This window comes from Chiloscyllium plagiosum, chromosome 35 (genome assembly GCF_004010195.1).
Source record: "Chiloscyllium plagiosum isolate BGI_BamShark_2017 chromosome 35, ASM401019v2, whole genome shotgun sequence".
Lineage (NCBI taxonomy): Eukaryota > Metazoa > Chordata > Chondrichthyes > Orectolobiformes > Hemiscylliidae > Chiloscyllium > Chiloscyllium plagiosum.
This window is the reverse complement of record NC_057744.1, coordinates 32,447,749-32,467,051: the sequence shown is the minus strand read 5'-3', so window position 1 is coordinate 32,467,051 and position 19,303 is coordinate 32,447,749. Positions and strand designations below refer to the sequence as shown.

At 44.8% G+C, this 19,303-nt stretch overlaps 1 protein-coding gene across 1 annotated transcript in view; it reads left to right on the top strand.

Moving 5' to 3' along the window:
- LOC122540554 (V-set and immunoglobulin domain-containing protein 10-like 2) overlaps nucleotides 1–19,098 on the top strand; it is a 98,159-nt gene extending 79,061 nt beyond the window's left edge. The window contains exons 14-15 of the mRNA XM_043676421.1: nucleotides 17,736–18,078; nucleotides 18,964–19,098. Of these exons, the coding sequence (XP_043532356.1) occupies nucleotides 17,736–18,078; nucleotides 18,964–19,098 (478 nt within the window). The remainder of the gene's footprint in view (nucleotides 1–17,735; nucleotides 18,079–18,963) is intronic.
- The last annotated feature ends 205 nt before the right edge of the window (nucleotides 19,099–19,303 follow it).

Below are 19,303 nucleotides of genomic sequence, written 5' to 3'. Positions count from 1 at the left end.
ATCCCTAGGTCAGGATTCTCTTAAGGTTAGCATGCAGGTTCAGGTGGCAGTTAGGAAGGTTAAATGCACTGTTAGCATTCAATTCAAGAGGGTTAGAATACAAGACCAGAGATGTACTGCTAAGGCTGTGTAAGGAGAAAGTGAGGACTGCAGATGCTGGAGACCAGAGTTGAAAAATGTGGTGCTAGCAAAGCACAGCAGGCCAGGCAGCATCCGAGGAGCAGGAGAATCGACATTTCGGGCATAAGCCCTTCTTCAGGAATCTGTATAAGGCTCTGATCAGACCATATTTGGAATATTATGAGTAGTTTGGGGCTGTTTATCTAAGGAAGGAGGTGCTAACTTTGGAAGGTGTCCGGAGGAGGTTTACAAGAATGATCCTGGGGTTGAAGGGCTTCTCATATGAGGAGTGGTTAAGGAGTGGTCAATGAATTTTAGAAGGATGAGAGGCGAAGGCTCAGATTGAAACTTAAAGAATACTGAGAGGCCGGCACGGACTGGATGTGGAGAAGATGTTTCCACTAATAGGAGAGTCTCGGACCTGATAACACAGCCTCGGAGTGAAGGAAGTCCTTTAGAACTGGGATCAGGGGGAATCTCTTCAGCCAGAGGGTGGTGAATCTGTGGAACTCATTCCTACAGCAGGCCAATTCATTGGGTGTATTTAAGACTGAGATGGATAGGTTCTTGATTGATGAGGAGATCAAGATTTACAGGGAGAAGGTAGGACAAGGCAGGGTTTGAGAAAAGTATCAGCCATAATCCAATGGTGAAGCAGATTCGAGGCCTTATTCTGCTCCTGTATCTTATGGTCTAAGAACATCTCAGGGTTGTCCAGATGGTATGAAACATACATACATTATCGTCCCGCCATTTTAGGGCTTTAGTGGGTCAGCAGTGATTGGAAAGTGAGACTAATTTCTAGACTATGCTGCTTTCCACATTGAAACACTGACTAACACAATTTTATAATTGTAACAGAACTAATATGAGTGCTGACGCAAGCTGCGTTTTGCTATGGCCACTTATGGTAATGGCATGCATTATTTTTCAGGGCAACTTCTTGCACTGAACACTTGCTCAATGAGAACCTGATAGTGATGTAAACAGTTCACACATAAAACTGTTTGATTCACAGCAATTACTCTAAAATGGAGATTATTTGGTGCATTGTGTCTCTGCCAGTGACATGTTATAGATGAGCAGAAGCATCTGTTTATCATCAGATACTGGGCTCTCTACACTCACACCTTCAGCTCCATGGTTTTTGAATTGCTAGGCTGCAACCCGTCCCCTGTTTCTTGTTTGAGTTTTACACCAGTATTTAGATAAGTTCTGCATCTGTCTCTTGTCAGTCGACTGTTTAATAATGAACCTGACTTGTATTTGAGCTGAATGTTACTGTGAGCTGTGGGATTGCAACGTCAGGGTGAGTAAACTGGACTGAGCCCAGCCAGGGGAAAGATTTGACCATTTCACAGCTTAGGGTGCCCTAATCGGCTCAATCAAAGGGCAACCTGCCTGAGGCCTCAGCAGCACCATGGTGAGAGGCAATCACTGAAGATCACGGGCTGGAGATCACGGAAACTTGGGACAACTAAGTCAAAAACCAAATGAAACGTTCAGGGCGCTGAGAGTTGGAAAGAGAAATCCCCCTTGGGCAAAGTATGGAGGTAGAGGAGGGCATTTTTTCCTGAATATGGACCAGGGAATTTCTGTTTCTGATGGACCCCTGGGTTCCTTTGTGCTGCAGCTTCTCCACATGACGAAATAATGGCAGCTCTGCAAAATGGCCCTTCCTTCCTCCTTTAAGTTTTCAAGTGGGCTGACAGGCTCCTCAGAGGTGTCAACCAATTGCTTCGCATTCGGTTCTTGGGAAACAGTTTCTGGAATCAGGGAGCTATCCTGATTCATCTCCTCACAATTTCACTGCTCCCTCCCATGTCCCCATCTCACAGGCCAGCTGCAGCAGCCTCGTCAAATTCTGCCACGCCCACCACCTCAGTAACCCCTATTCCTCTGAAGTATCTGCACCACATATTCCATAGTTCTAGCTGTCAAACAAATGGGAGAAAGGTCCATTCAGTCAGTGACATCTTGGACAAGGCTTCAAGAGATTGAACCTGAGATTTGGATGCTTTTGTGATATATGCACATGTACAAGCGAAGTGTGTGAGATAGACAGGAAGACTGGAATAAGAAGGAAATTGAACTCCATATCCCGCAAATTTAACTCATCAAATTCCAACTGAGTTTGGCTTCTAGCCCTTTTCCCTGCTTCAGCTACCTTGAAGTTTCTGTATCATGTGCCAGTTTACCCTGCTGCTTGATTATTATCTGATGGCTGCTGGAATTTTCTGATCAACCTTTAAAGGTATGTTAATACACACCCTCTGGAGCAGGTGGGCCTTTAAACCTGCCCCCCTGGCTCAGAGTTAGGGATGATACCACAGTGCCACCTACAGGATGTCCATGAGGTCTCTCCTGGAGTATTGTGTCCAGTTCTGGTCATCCTGTTGTAGGAACGAAAGCATTAAACTAGAGAGAGCTCAGAAAAAATTTACAAGAATGTTGCTAGGTTCGGAGGGTTTGAATTATAAAGAGGCTTTTTTTTTCTCGTGAGGACGTAGGAGATTGAGAGGTGACGTTATAGAGGTTTATAAAATGGTGAGGGGTATAGATGAGGTGAATGGGAGATGTCTTTTCCCTAGGGTGGGGGATTTCAAAACTAGGAGCATGTTTTTAAGGTGAGAGGAGAAAGATTTTAAAAGACACGAGGGACATTATTTTTACACAGAAAGTGGTTTATGGGTCGAATGAAGTGATGGACGCAGGTGCAGCACAATCTGTAAAAGAAATTTGGATAAGTTCGTGAATAAGAAACGTTTGCAGGGATATGGGTCAAGTGCAGACAGATAGGACTAGTTTAATTTGGGATTATGGTCGACATGGGCTGGTTGGACTGAAGGGTCTGTTTCCTTGCTGTATGACTCTACAACCTTCTGGAATTCTGTATGCTTGGTGCATCTTTGTTCTACCAAGACCTTCACTAACATCCATGGAATCACAAAGCACAGAAGGTGGCCATTCATCCCATCGTGCCATGCTTGCTCTTTGAAAGAGTAATCTATTTATTTCTGCTTTATTTTTCTAACCCGACAGATTTTTCTTCTCTTTATCAGATGTAAGATTTTAGAAAGTATTCTTGAATATGTTTTCATCACCCTTTCTGGGAATACATTCCAGATACATCTGCGAATACATCTGGGAATACATCTGGGAATACATTCCAGATCACAACAATTTACTGAACGGTTTTTACTCGTCTTGACCCTGGTTTGCTCCATTGACTCCCTTCACAATCTAACCATCGGAATGACCAAATATAAGTAATTCCAGCACACTTAACAATTGCTACACTGTGATTTCTGAGTCACCTTGGCCATCATTTCCCAATTATCCCTATTATGCATCCACCCATTTCACCAATTAATCCAATTTATAATTCTGTCTCAGGTCCCGAGAGAGAATCTCGTCAGACTTACCACTCTGCCTGGGACTTTCTGAAAGTTTTGATGCAAATCAAGTTCCAGAAAATTTCCCAAGTGTGTCACGACCTTGAAAGAATTTAGAAAAATCTTTGCATGACCTGCCTTTCAAAAACCTGTCACTTTGGATTTAACGCTGATTAAATGCTTTGAATGGGCTCTTTCAAGTTCAACCCCAGCACTTTTCCAGTTAGACATGTCAATGTAATTGACTGATAATTCCCAGCTTTAAGTTTCTAATTTTGTGGCAAGGGAACAAGGAGACAAAAGTCTCGAGGGGAATCACCATCCCATTAGTGTCATCACTGTATCGATGAAATTTGTAAAACTCCTGTTATTGTTCATTTCATACATTCCAATGCAACGACTTTACATTTAATGTTAATACAGAGGCTGGTTGGTCTGCTGATAGACCAATAGTTGTCCATCATTTGTGGTTGCGAGATGTCTTTTCAAATACTTTGATAATCAGGGATCTCCTAAGTAAATTGCAATGCTATACAATGGCCCTGAGGGAGTCTTGTAGCACAGTGAGTTGTGCCCTTGCTTCAGAATTAGAAACTCTGGAATCAAGTCCCATTCCAGCACTTAATGACCAAGGGGACTGCATTCCCAAAATGGCTATGCAGGCTGAGTATTTTAATCATCACAGATGGTAAACGTGGAGGGGATTCCTGGTCAGCCAAGAGATAGAAAGTAATTTGAGTTTGCCGGGGCCAGACAGGCTGAGGGAATACAGAGTAAAAAGCAGAGTAAATGTCTCCACGTTCCTGAAGCCAGCCAGGAATCAGGAAAGCTTTCGGGAATCATCCCTTGATTTGCTGAGGCTGGAGGTATAACAGCTACGAGTTTGCGCTCGAACTGTATAAAATACTCAGGCACTGTGTACAGTTCTGGTCTGCACAGAAGATAATGAGGGTTTTGCTAGAAATGGAGAATTTTAGCTGCAAGGATTAGATCGCCTCAGTTTGCTTTCTTTGTAACAAAGGCAGCTAATTTGATTGAAGTACATATAATTATGAGGGTTCTGAATCGAGTGGGTTGGAAGCTCCAGTCGGTCTCAGTAGGAAGATGAAAGATTTGGGAGCATAGACCTTTGGCCGAAGGATTAGTGGGAAACGAGGATGAAGTTTTACCCCAAAGGTGGTTTGTCAGAACCTAAAAGGGTGCACAAAACAGAAATGCTCCCAACTTTAAAAAAAAATCTTTTGGATGTGCCCTTGAAGTCGGGTAATTCATGAGAATATGAATCAAGGTCGGAAGGGTGGGAATTGACTGGTTAGCCCTTCTATGGCTGACTGAGACAAGATGGGCCGAATGGTCTCCTTCTGTGCTATATCTCTCTCAATGTTTATTTCAATGCTTCTCCATAAATATTAGAGCAAGTCAGAGGCTGGGAGGTCTGCAACACCAACCTCACTCCCTGACTCCCTAAAATCTTCACAAGCACCAATCAGGAGTGTGATGAAATTCTCTCCATTCGTTTGTATGAATGTGGCTCCAATGACACTCGAGAAGCTCGACACCGTCCAGGATAAATTGGCCTGCATTGATTGACACCCTACTAATCACCATTCAATCCGCCCAACTCTCAGTGACAGCACTGTGAACCACCTGGAATAGCAAAGGCAGTGGAACATGGGATACCACTAAATGGAAGCATCTAACATCCTCTGTAATTCAACCCTTCCCCAGTTTGGAACTGCATTGTTGCTTCTTCATTGTCGAACGGTTAAAATCCTGGAACTCCCTCCTTAACAGCACAGTGGGCCTACCTGCACCATGAGGACTCCTGTTCACAAAGGTTCACCACCTTTTACAGAAGGTTAGTGACGGGCAATAAATAGTGACCACAGAAGGAAAGTTTGAGAAATACAGAGCCCAATCTCGGCACCACACTTTGGGAAGGATCTCAGAGACCTTGGAGAGGGTACAGAACAGATTTACCCCAGTGGAATGAGGGACCTCAGTGAGCTGGAGAGTCTGGGTTATCAATGTTACGAGGGATTTCGACTGAACAATAGGGGACAAAACTGACCTCATTGGAATGTGAATCAGAAATGAGAGAACATACATTTAAAATATTTTGTAACACAATCAGAATTGAATTTTTTTTTAACGCAGTAAGTGGTTAAGGTCGAGAACACACTGCCCCAGAGGGTGAATGATAACTTTCAACAGGGAATTTGTAGTTAAAGGAAGAAAGATTTCCATTTCTACATAGTTGCACTTTTACGGACCATGGAGTACATTTGAAGCTTAGATATTGTTGTAATGTAGGAAATGCAGCATTAATTCACTAGTGCACAACCAGTTCCTAAAACAGCAATATGATGATGACCTGAGAATCTGTTTTTGTGATGTTGGTTAAAGGATAATGAGGAGAGAATCCTCCTGCTCTTCAGTGAAAAGCATCAGGGGGTCTTTCGCTCTGAAGGCGAATAGGGCCTTGGCTTAATATCCCATATGTACCAGAAGGAAGAATGCATGAAACATATAAATGATGCCTGACTTTTCTTGTGTACCTCAGAACAATGCTCTAGAAAAATGAGTATGGTTCATTTCAAGGTGTTACTGATTCCTCCACTGTTTCCTTCCTTCCAGAAAAGGAGAACTTTCAGGATTATGAGGAAAGGTGGTGGGATAATATTTCAAGGAATCAGCATGGCACAAGAGGTCCATTTCTATGCTTTATAGAATCCCAACAGTGTGGAGCAGGCCATTCAGCTCATTGCGTCCACACTGACCATCTGAAGAACATTCTACCCCATCCTTGTTACCCTGTACTTCCCATGGTTAATTCACCTAACCTGCACATCCCTGGAAACTACTGACAATTTAGCCTGGCCACTCCACCTAACCTGCACATGACTGTGGGAGGAAACCCACACAGACACGGGGGGAATGTGCAAACTCCACACAGACAGTCGCCCGAGGCTGGAATCGAACCTGGCTCCCTGGTGCTATGAGGCTGCAGTGCTAACTACTGAGCCGCCATAATATTTCTCTGATTATTTCATTCCATGTTTATAACTGATTACATGGTGCCTGATGTTCAGATTACCTTACACCAAGACCATTAGGTTACATTTTGTCCACAGCCTCACTATGTAACAGGCACAAGAGTTAACAGCAAGAGTTGAGAGCAACTGACATTGACATCAGGCAGCATCCAGTGGAGTGAGGCACAAAGGAACTCCTACTGAAGCAGAACCTCAGAAATCAGGGAAAACTCGCCAGAGGCTGGAGGCATCTTTCTAAAGGAAGATGGCTGTGGTCACTGGAGTTCAACCATCTCAGCCTGAGAATGAATCACTACAGCAATCACTACTGCTCTTCAGAGTGGTCTCCCAAATTCAATTGTTTTCTGCAACTCATCAATGATCTTCACTCCTTTGTAAGGTCCGAAGTGGGGAATCATGCATAAGGAAAGACAGATGACCGTTTTTTCTTACTTTTATGAAAGTTAGTCAAAGAAGCTTTAATGAGATGAGTGTGAAGGGCATATGGTTACAGATTAAGGGCAACAAAAGTAAATAGGAGGAATCTTTTCATTAAAACCTCAGTAAATATATGGAGCTGATTAAGAGTGTTGCTGGAGGGAGGTGAAAGATGCAGGAAGGAGCTAGGTGGGTTCTTGTCAACAATGGATTCTTTAAGAAACACACAACGGCAACATTGATGAGTGAGGGTTTTATTCTGGCTGAAACTATTGTTATGATTGAATTTGTGGAGATAGGTAACACAGAGCTCGCTGTAGCCTGTGGTGACTTCACAGTGCTGCACACAGTCAGATTGCAGATGCTTCAATATTGTATGAGCTGCCAAACAAAGCAATAGTTGCAACTGCAATGTCGGAGGAAATGTCATTCGATGTAGGATATTCCTATATGATTTATGTTATAGAGTTAAAGATGCTAAGCACCATCAAAGCTTAAATTAGTGAATACAAAACTAACTTTGGACTTGAATAAGGAGAGGACAAAGGTAAGGGAAGACGTTGAGGTTCTGTCTGTTTTTTAAAGACCATTGCCCCGCCTTGCCTTGATGAGCGCATCAGATCAATAGCACCTCACTGAAAGATTTGTGAATAAAGAGGAATGAAATGCTTATTTAACACATTAATGTCCGAGTCAGTCAACACTTCTCCAGATGAAGGCCACTTCTCTGTCAGCAAGGATTGGCTTTGGCCATCACTGGAAGGAATCTCCATCATTATTTGGAGCGACGCTCCTTCACTACCACCACTACCTCCGAAAGCTCGTGTGCTTCCAATTAAACCTGTTGGACTATAACCTGGTGTTGTGTGATTTTTTAACTTTGTACAAACCAGTCCAACACCGGCATCTCCAAATCATCTTTGTGATGTGGACAGCACAGGTCTGGAGAGAGAATTCTGGCAGGCACATTCTGCCTGTGTTTCCTTTAATGGAAGGCTCTGGGCACTATGACATTAAAAAGTCTGATTTTTATTGCAGTAGTTTGGTATAACTGTTAACTATGAAAGCCAAGTTGCCAAAAATACTCAGGTAAGGAAGCCTGGAAATATTGAATGCTCTCAGTCCTTTCTGCATTGCCAGTGTTTTGGTAGGATTCTCCCTGACTCCCCCACCCTCACTGTTCACCTGCAGGACAGTTAGCGTCCCACTTGAACCAATCTCATTTCTGAGCTGGATGCTTTTGGAGTTGCTAAACTGAAATCTGACAAATGAAAGGTATGAGAGATAGCAGGCCAGAGTGAAGAGTGATTCATGTCTGAGACTGCATATCTCTATCCACTTTTTAATATTGAAGTTAATTTGAATTGGGCAAACTTGCCCAACGTAGATTCTTAGTGAGGAACTACAAGAAAACAAAAGGGCACCAGAAATTGGGATAAATGCTTTTGAAGTTACTTTTGAAACCATGCTACCTTGAACTCAAATCGTCCCTCGTCACTTGTGATTAATAAAGTTCTGGACAATGCACTTCTTTAAAAATAGGTCGACATCTTGCACTACATCTATGTTTCTGGTAAACCTGAGTGCATTGAGTTTTGTATGTGGTCCTCTCTGCTGCCATTGTGTGTGATTGATGGAGGGAAAGGTGTTGAATGGGATATCAGTCAAGTGGGCTGCTATGTCCTGGATGGTGTTGGGTTTCTTTGAGCGTTGTTGGAACTGCACTCACCCTATAGGGGGCACCAGTTGCTTTGATCTAACACCGCACAGGAAGAAACAAAACTGGGTTTATTTTCAAGTGATCCGCGTCAAAGCACATCATGGTTCTAAAAACAAAATGGTGATATTTGTTTGTGATGAGGATCATTATTATCATTATTTCCATCCTTTGACATTTCTAATGTTGCAAAGGAAATGGAGCAGCCTTCCCCAAAGAAGGCATTTGGCAAGCTTGCCTTTGCTGGTTGGGGCACTGAGCAAAAGAGTCAGGATGGAATTTTAGCAGCTTTGTAAGACTTTGTTTAGGCCACGCTTTGAGTATTGTGTTCAATTCTGGTCGCCACATTGGAGGAAGGATATGAGGTTTTGGAGAGGGTGCAGGAGGGTTTTACCAGAACGCTGCCTGGATTAGATGGTATGAGCTATAAGGAGAGATTAGAGAAACTCAGGTTGTTTACTCTGGAGCAGCAGAGGCTGAGGGGAGACTTGATAGAAGTCTATAAAAGAAGCACAGAGAGGTTTGACAGCCAGACTCTTTATCCCAGTATTGAAATGTGTAATAATAGGGGGCATGCATTTAAGGTGAGATGGATAAAGCTTCCAGGAGATGTGAACGGCAGGTTTCTTTTGTACAGAACATGACAGGAATCTGCAACGTGCTGCCAGGGGTGATGGTGGAGGCAGATACATTGGAGGAGTTTAAGGGACTTTTCAATTAGCACATGAATATGGAAGGAATGGAGGGATAAGGACAGACAGAAGGGATTAGTTTAATTTGATGTCATGTTTGGCACAACGTTGTGGGCTGATTGGCCTATTCCTGTGCTGTGCTGTTCTATTTTCTATATATAAACACAGAAAGTATCAGCTGGTGAATGTAGGAGAGAGACAATCTGAAAATTTATAAATTAAATGAAAATTTAAATTAAAGCAAAACCTCCAAGGGTTCTCTCCACAGATGCTGCCAGTCCTGTGGAGTTTCTGCTTTTGTTAAACTAAAACCTAATGGGTGTTTGTCCTCTGACCAATGCCAATAAGTTTGCAGCTGTTGGAATACCCTGGCAGAGTTGTAGAAGCATATGGGCAGTGACTGGCCCAGCATCCCTTCACCAGTCCCTGCTCCTCGAAATCTTCCCTCACAGATAACTGCCCATCTGAGAGCGGGGTGTGCTGTGTGTAGAAGGGGGTTGTGATGAGGCAATAGCACCCTCACAGCAAATAACATAGAAACAATTGAGCACATTCTTGGAAAAGCAAACGCTGTCACTAAAACTAACTGCGTGATAAGCTTTAAAGTGATGTCAGAAATATGGCATGCTTCCAGAATCCTTTTCACATCATTACTTCGAGCTGACAGCTTGGCTATGTCATTGAAATGTCTGTGGTCGCTCTAAGCTGAAGATGGCTAGTCTTGTCTGACCATAGGGTATAAGCAGAATCAGGCCTGGGGTAGTACTTGAATGAGAAATTCCCCACCACCCAGCCCCCACCCCCCCCAACCCCGGGAATACCAAAAGAACAAGCAGGCCCTGTGGCAGGTAGTGTCCCAACTTCTGGACATAGGTTTGTGTCTCAGCTGCTCCAGAGGTGTGTAGGGACGTCCCTGAATTACGAATATCTAGAGTCACCCAATACCCAATGAAGACCATTCAGAGGGAAGTGCTAGAACAGTGGTAATGTCTCTGGACTAATAATCCAGAACCAATGTTGTGTAGACATGGGTTTAAATGCCACCTTAGTGAAGTATGAAGTCAGTAACGATTAAATAAAGAGACCAGCCTAATGGAGGTTATGTAATATTGCCAATTGTTGTCAAAACCCATGTGGTTCACCAATATTCTTTAGGGAAGGAAATCTGCCTTCTTTACTTGGTCTGGCCTACATGTGATTCCAGGCCCATAGAAATGTGGTTGACTCTTAACTACCCTCCGGACAATTAATGCTGACTGAGCCATTAACGCCCACATCCTATGAACAGATAAAATACATTCTGCCCATCTTTCCTATTCCAGTTTGTTGGAGGACCTATTGAGTTAGTCCTAGTTCCTCCTTCCTTTCTAATGCCCCTGAATTGTAAAGGGATTCAATAAAAGGGTTGGATGCAATGAAACCACTTCCTCTGGAGTGGGAATCTGGAAGGAGGGCCAATGGTCTTAAAATTAGGCATGGGATATTGGGAATAAAATCAGTTATGCACCTCCTCAGGCAAAAGGCTTGGGAAGTTTGGAACACCCTCAGTCATAGAATCACAACAATATGGAATCAGACCATTCGGCCCATATCAATCCTCTGAACAGCACTCCACCCATTCCCTATATTTCCATTGCTAATCCACACCCCCCCCTCTCCCCACACACACACACACACACACACACTATGAGACATTGGTCCACCTAACTTGCACATCTTTTGATTGTGGGAGGAAACGGCAGCACGCAGAATGCAGACACAGTGAGAATGTGCAAACTTCACACAGGCAGTCTGTGAGGCAGCAGAGCTAACCACTGAGCCACTGTGCCACCTTGTTATAAACAAGAGTCTGTTACTCAATGCATTTTGCATTCCAGTCTTTAACAGATTCCTATTAATGCTTTTACCCTCTAAATGTAGACACAATATTTACCACATTAAACCATAATAATGATTTCATGGTGTTTATTTGATTGTTCTATCCATATTCCTTCGAGGAAACCAAGTTGTAGTTTTTGAAAGTTCGAACCAAATTAAAATACTAGAATAACATTTGAAAAATTAGTTCAAAAAGGCTTTTCAATGGAAAGTTACAAGACTGAAACTGACAGACTTTATAAGGTCGAGAGATCAAGGAATATTAATTGCAGGCTGGTCTGTGGAATTGGTGGATAGGTCAGCTGTGATCTAACTGGTCTGTGGGATTGGTGTACTGGTCAGCTGTGGTCTAACTGAATGCCTCCTCCTATTCCTAAAAGATGGACAGTAAAGTGTGTTCTGGCTTCACCCATATCTCGGAATGGGCAAATGCTTCCTGAAGCCGCCTGCAGTGTTGGACGGAAATTGTACCTTCGTCCGACTCATCAGATGAAGGAGCAGTGCTCCGAAAGCTTGTGATTTCACATAAACCAATTGGACAATAACCTGGTGTCGTACGACCTCTGACTTTGCCCACCCCAGTCCAACACTGGCACCTCCACATCAAGGTGCAAATATAGATGGAGATCCCTAAATTCCATCAAACGTGGCAAGCCAATTTTGGGAAAAGCTGTCTCCTAGCGTGCAACTGGATTGTACAGATTTCCAAGCACTGCACTCTGAGCTGGGCAAGTTGTTGACCTTAAGTGTGTCTGTCTAGGGGCTCTGCAATGTTGGATTCAGGGGAGTGGGAAGGACAGCGCAAAGCAAGACCGCAGTCTGTTATCAATCAACCCTGGACGGAGAGCTTTAGGGGAATGGATCGGGGATTCCAGTGATTTATCTGTGAAGGAGCCCACTGTTTGTAGATGGAGGAGAGGAATGCATACTTACAGACAACATGTCGCCTTATCTTTAATGGAGGTGAAATAGAGAACTGGATCCGTAGCACTGATCAAAGTGGTTGCCTTTCGACAGGCCCATGTGTGACTGAAGCACTGTCTCCCCTCACAGAAACATTATTATACTATCTTCAGAAGAGAAGGTTTAACCAGGGAAAGGTCACTGCAGAGTGCTAACATATGTTTGCCAGTCACACTCTTAATACATCCCCTGTGGTCAGGAATGCGTTTCCCTTACTTCAGTGTTGTTTCTGTGGTCGGACATGAAGATATTTCCTCAGAGCATCATTTCCAGAAATCCCCCTGCACATTCCTAGACGTCTCGTGAGTGTATACCTGAGACCTGTGGTTGATAATTGGTTCTTTTCAGCATTATCCATGGAATCTCTTTCATCGGTTGGGGGAGGGGTAAAAAGCAGGTGAAATCTATCTTGGTCACTGTCCCTTGGTTATTAGAATTCTCAATGACACTGGGCAAATACATTTATAGTATCTTTGTGGAAAAGCTACAGCAGAACTATAAGATCCACAGGAGACAATGCTACGAGTCAGCAAGCCTTATAGTCTGATCTATAAAAGCCAGCTGTTGACATCTCTTCTCTTGTGTGTGTACAAGAACATGAATAAATTATTAATGGTCATTTGACAGTGCAGAACTGAAATATATCTGACCTGCCTACCTGGTAAAACCTGCTTGGTTTAGACTTTAAACAAAGCCTGGCAGTTAACTGTCAATCATCATCAATGGGTGTACTCTCCTTGGCAATGCGTCTACCAATTAGTTTCAAACAATCTGCATTTTCCTCTCACGTAGTACGAATGTTGTTTATTGGTTTTCTCCTTGGATCCTTGTGATGAGCACATAAAATCTTCGTCAAATAATATCCCCAGCTTTGGTTTCAACAAAGCTGGCAGTCTCAGCTGGTAGCACACTCATGTTCAAATCATGAGGTCCTGGGGTTCAAGTCCAATTCCATGTTTTGAACTCAAAATTCAAGACCTTCCACAGCAGTACTGAGAGATCTTTGCACTACCTTTCAAGAGTGTAGTGGTTATCACATTCACCTAACACTCGAAAGGTTCCCGGTTCAGAACCGGGCAGAACCAGCCATGTTCCAGATATCTCATTGGTGGCTCAGTGGTTAGCATTGCTGCCTCACAGCGCCAGGGACCAGGGTTCAATTCCTGCCTCGGGCAAACTGTGTGGAGTTTACACATTCTCCCTGTGTCTGTGTGGGTTCCCTCTGGGAGTTCCTCCCACAATCCCAAGCTGTGCAGGTTAGGTGAATAGGCCAAGCTAAATTGCCCGTAGTGCTAAGTGCATTAGTCGGAGGGTCAGTGTGAACATGCTGGCCCAAATGGCCTGTTTCCACACTGTGGGGAATCCAGTCTAAAAGTGAGATGTTAAACTGAGTCCCCACCTGCCTGCTCAAGTGGAATCAACAGATCCATGGCACATGAGCAGTTATCTCCAATTCTTGGCCAATACACAATCCTCAATTAATCCTCCTCACAAAATCAAAACAGATGAACCAGTCATTATCAGGCTGTGTGTAGCAATTTGCTGAGTGTAAATTCACTATCGTGCTTCCTACATCATAACGGTGAGACCTTTTCAAAAGTACTTTATTAGCGGAGAGATCTGGTGCCTGTGAAGATTATTTCAGACACAGGTTGCCCGTTCTTTCTCTGGGTTCCCAAGAATATCCCAAAGACCCCTGGAGATGGGAATGTATTTCTGTAATTATAGAAACCTGTGACAGTCAATGGTTCACAGGTCAGCTCCTATATTGTAGCAATACAAATAGAAAATACAGGAAATACTCAGCAGGTCAGACAGCACCTGTGGAACAATGTTATGCTAACCAGATTTTGTAATGCTGTTTGAGGAATTAAATTTGGACAGGATTCTGGCAAGACTCTCTGAAGTAATTCTGTGAAATATTTTGTGTCCACCTGAGGGAACAGATCAGTTATACCAAGACCTCAGAAGGGCAGTGCCTCTGACAGTATAGCTCTCTGTCAGTACTGCACTGCTATGGATCTTGACTCAAACCAATGACTTTTTAACCCAGATACAAGCTGAGACTCCTATTAAACCCTGAAGATCCACAGAAGTTACATCCAAGGCAGGGTTTCGGAATGACACTTGGCACAGTGCACTCAGTACATTTGAACTTCAAGATCACTATGACAGAGTGGAACCACTCCAGTTGAATCAGACAGACATGCAGAGTTGGTGCAGAGAATGACAGCTTGGCTTCTCTCCAGCCCGATTCACCTCGCAGTTTAACATTTTCTGATTCTGCAAGAATACAGAAAGGCTGGATTCAATTTAAGCTTGGAGGCCGTTTACCAGTTAGCTTAGACAATAACTTCCAGATACAGGTCCAAACCACATGATCCTTTCCCTTTGGATCTTTGTTGGAATCGCGTGGCTGATCCTCAGTCCCAGCTCGTGCTCCACTATTGTTTGAATCATAGATTCCCTACAGAGCAAAAGCAGGCCACTCAGCCCATCGCATCCACACTGACCCTCTGAAGGGCATCCCCACCCTACCCTATAATCCTGCATTTCCCATGGCTAATCCATCTAACCTGCATCTTTGGACTGTGGGAGGAAACCAGAGAACCCAGAGGAAATCCACCAGACACAGAGAGAATGTGCAAACAAGTCCTTCAACTCTGTTCTGCCATTCAGTAAGATTATGGTTTACCTGATGTTAATATCAATTCTATACCACTACCTCCCTCCCCCCCACCCCCTCCACCCCGCCACATCCCCCAGCCCCGATAATCTACTGTCTGTGTGGAGTTTGCACATTCTCTCCGTGTCTGCATGAGCTTCCTCTGGGTGCGCTGGTTTCTTTCCACAATCCAAAGCTGTGCAGGTCAGATGAATTGGCCATGCTAAATTGCTTATAGTGTTCGAGGATGTGTAGGTTAGGTGCATAAGTCAGGGGTAAATATAGGATATTAGGGTAAGGGAATGGGTCTGGGTGAGTTACTCTTTGGCGGGTTGGTGTGGACTTGTTGGGCCAAAGGGCCGGTTTCCACACTGGAAGGATTCTATGATTCTAAGAATCTATCTACATCTGAATTAAAAATATTGAAAGACTCTGCATCCACTGCCTTTTGAGGAAACAGATTCCAAAGACTCACTAGCCTCTAAAAAAGAAAGGTTTCCTCATCACCGTTGTAAATGGATACCCTATTATTTTTAAAACATGACCCCCTAGTTATGCGGCACCGAGCCATACAGGGTGGCACAGTGCCAAGTGCCGATGGTGCTGGCTCAGAGTTAATCTCAGCCTGGATGTTGGATGATGGATGGGGCAAGGGTTGTCAGGAAGTGGGGTGGATTTGGATGCAACTTCTGCACAGATTCAAGACACAAAAGCAATCTCACCCCTGAGTGAGAAAGTTGTGGGCACTCACTTCAAAGAGTTGAGCGTAAAATCGAGGTGGGTTTTCCCGTGCAGTCCTCGGAGACACTGCCTTTCCGATGTCTCATTGAAGCCGATATCACATCTGCTGCCCTGGGACAACATTAAATATCTCATGACACTATCTCAATGAAGAACAGAGATTGTTAGTAGATTGTTGGTAGATTGGGGGTTTAGAAAATCTAGCTTTCTTTTGAGTTGTGGATGCAGGTTCCATCTCACGTCGTGCGACTGACATCCGATTTGAGTGCCCTGTGCTGGAATAAGTTGTTTATTGAGCAATTCTTCTTTTCTAGCATCTATGGATGTTGTTCAAAGCCAGGAGTCATAGCCCAGCCACAAAAGATAGGTCTTGCATTTGAAGAGCACCTCAGATGATCTCAAAGCAACCAATGAAAACACTTCTGTTACCAAATTTTGCCACCTGGTCAAATATCTCCAATTAGGGCTCAGTGTCAAATTTTGATCATCAATATTCCTTTATTGCATTAAGAGTGATACATTATTACAAGATGTTGCATTTGTAAGAAATGGTCATTGATAGGGTGAAGGAAATGCAGCAGTCAGTATAAATACAGCAAATAGGAGTGAAATGACCAGATAGGTTTTCTGGTGATGTTAGTTGAGGGATAAATGTCGATACTAGGGGAGAACTCTCCTGGTATCCTTCAAACAATGAATTTGTTGATAATCCACCTGAAAGGATATTGATCATTGCATTGGAAAATTCAGAGGTGCAGCGCTCCCTCAGCAGTGCACTGAAGGGACAGCCGAAACTGTGAGTCCTGGTCTCCAGGGTGTGACTTTAACCCACAAGCATCGAACTCCGTGAGACGGGTGCTGTGACTGACCAGGAACTGACCAAACAATGGACAAGGGAGGGGATGGAGCAGATTCACATTCAGTGCCGAAGAGTCCCAAACCACTTTGCATTGCTATAATACGAGGTGCCAATAGGTGGTGTGTGCTACCTGGGAATGTGTACTGATCTGGGTAGTCCTGGGTGTTCTGAAGCACTCTCTCAAATTTTGCATAAAGAGAAATACTTCAAAACTGAGCTTCAGACAGGCAGTAAATAAATGCAGAAAATCCGGAATATCTTTATTGGACACGTGGAAAGAGAAAAGCTAATGTTTTGAGTTGAATGTGACCCTTATTTGGAAGTGGGAGGAGCAGGGATTGCCAATGTAGGCTGTAGTTCCGTTTATGTCTATTCCAGTGGCCTTTGTGGGGAATGGGTCTTTCTGGGAAGGATAACTTAGAAGAAGGCTATCTCTGAATGTGCTCCCATTACAGGTTGGGATTGGGTTTGGGATTGGGATTGGAATTGTGATTGTGAATTGTTCTCAGTTTACTGTTTGACCAGCAACGTTTGACCTGCAGCAATTAGAATGACTCTCGCAATGTCTGAAGATTATAAAGAGGCCATCACATCAGGACGATTCTGAAGGGTTCTGACTGAGTAGAACCTGATTGGATGTTTGCTGGAAAATCGCAGCAGGTCAGGCAGCATCCAAGGAGCAGGAGAATCGATTTTCGGGCATGAGCCCTTCTTCAGGAGCTCATGCCCGAAACGTCGATTCTCCTGCTCCTTGGATGCTGCCTGACCTGCTGCGATTTTCCAGCAACACATTTTCAGCTCTGATCTCCAGTATCTGCAGTCCTCACTTTCTCCTGGTTGGATGTTTCCCCTGGCAGGGGCAATCGAAGATGTGGAGAAAGGTGTTTCAGTCTAAAGGGCCAATCGTTTAGGTGGGGACAGTATGGGCCTTTAACCTATGAGTGGCCGAACACACATGAAGTAGCTGCTGGGTCAGAGCTCACAGGGCAGAGTTCAGGCAGGTCATCATGGCCTTTTACAAGTATCCCCTATTGGTGACACTGCCCCCTAGTGTGAACGTCAGCCTGTTGGACACACTGTGCCCGAGTGTGGACATCAGCCTGTTGGTGACAATGGCCCCGAGTGTGAACACCAGGCTGTTGGTGACACTGCCCACTAGTGTGAACATCAGCCTGTTGGTGACACTGGCCCCTAAGTGTGAACATCAGCATGTTGGTGACTCTGCCCCCTAGTGTGAACATCAGCCTGTTGGTGACACTGCGCCCAAGAGTGAACATCAGCCTGTTGCTGAAACTGCCCCCGAGTGTGAACACCAGGCTGTTGGTAACATTGCCCCCTAGCGTGAACATTAGCCTGTTGGTGACACTGTTCCCAAGTGTGAACATCAGCCTGTTGGTGACACTGCCCCCGAGTGTGAACACCAGGCTGTTGGTGACACAGCACACTAGTGTGAACATCAGCCTGTTGGTGATACTGCCCCCGAGTGTGAACATCAGCCTGTTAGTGACTCTGCCCCCCAGTGTGAACATCAGGCTGTTGGTAACTCTGCACCCTAGTGTGAACAACAGCCTGTTGGTGAGACTGCACCTGAGTGTGAACATCAGGCTGTTGAGTGACACTGCCCCCTAGTGTGTACATCAGGGTGTTGGTGACACAGCCCCCTAGTGCGAACATCAGTCTGTTGGTGACACTGCCCCCTAGTGTGAACATCAGGCTATTGAGTGACACTGCCCCCAAGTGTGTACATCAGGCTGTTGGTGACACAGCCCCCGAGTACGAACATCAGTCTGTTGGTGACACTGCCCCCTAGTGTGTACATCAGGGTGTTGGTGACACAGCCCCCGAGTACGAACATCAGTCTGTTGGTGACACTGCCCCCTAGTGTGAACATCAGGCTGTTGAGTGACACTGCCCCCGAGTGTGAACATCAGCCTTTTGGTGACACTGCCCCCTAGTGTGTACATCAGGGTGTCGGTGACACTGCCCCCTAGTGTGTACATCAGTGTGTTGGTGACACTGCCCCCGAGTGTGAACATCAGGCTGTTGGTGACACTGACCCCTGTGTGTACATCAGGGTGTTAGTAACACTGCCCCCGAGTGTGAACATCAGGGTGTTGAGAGACACAGCCCCCTATTGTGAACATCAGCCTGTTGGTGACAATGCCCTCGAGTGTGAACATCAGGCTGTTGAGTGACACTGCCCCCTAGTGTGAACATCAGGCTGTTGGTGACTCTGGCCCCTACTGTGAACATCAGCCTGTTGGTGACATTGCCACCGAGTGAGAGCATCAGGCTGTTGGTGACTCTGCCCCTAGTGTGAATATCATGATGTTGATGGCACTGCCCCCGAGTGTGAACATCAGGCTGTTGATGACACAGCCCCCTAGTGTGAACATCAGGTTGTTAAGTGACACTGACCCCTAGTGTGAATATCAGGTTGTTGGTGACACTGCCCCCTAGTATGAACATCTGGCTGTTGGTGACTGTGCCCCCGCGAGTGTGAACATCAGGCTGTTGAGTGACATTGCCCCAGAGTGTGAACATCAGGCTGTTGGTGACACTGCCCGCGAGTGTGAACATCAGGCTGTTGAGTGACACTGTCCCCTAGTGTGAATATCAGGTTGTTGGTGACACTGCCCCCTAGTGTGAACATCAGGCTGTTGAGTGACATTGCCCCAGCCATCAGCCTGTTGGTGACACTGCCCCTAGTGTGAACATCAGCCTTTTGGTGACACTGCCCCCTAGTGTGTACATCAGGGTGTCGGTGACACTGCCCCCAAGTGTGAACATCAGCCTTTTG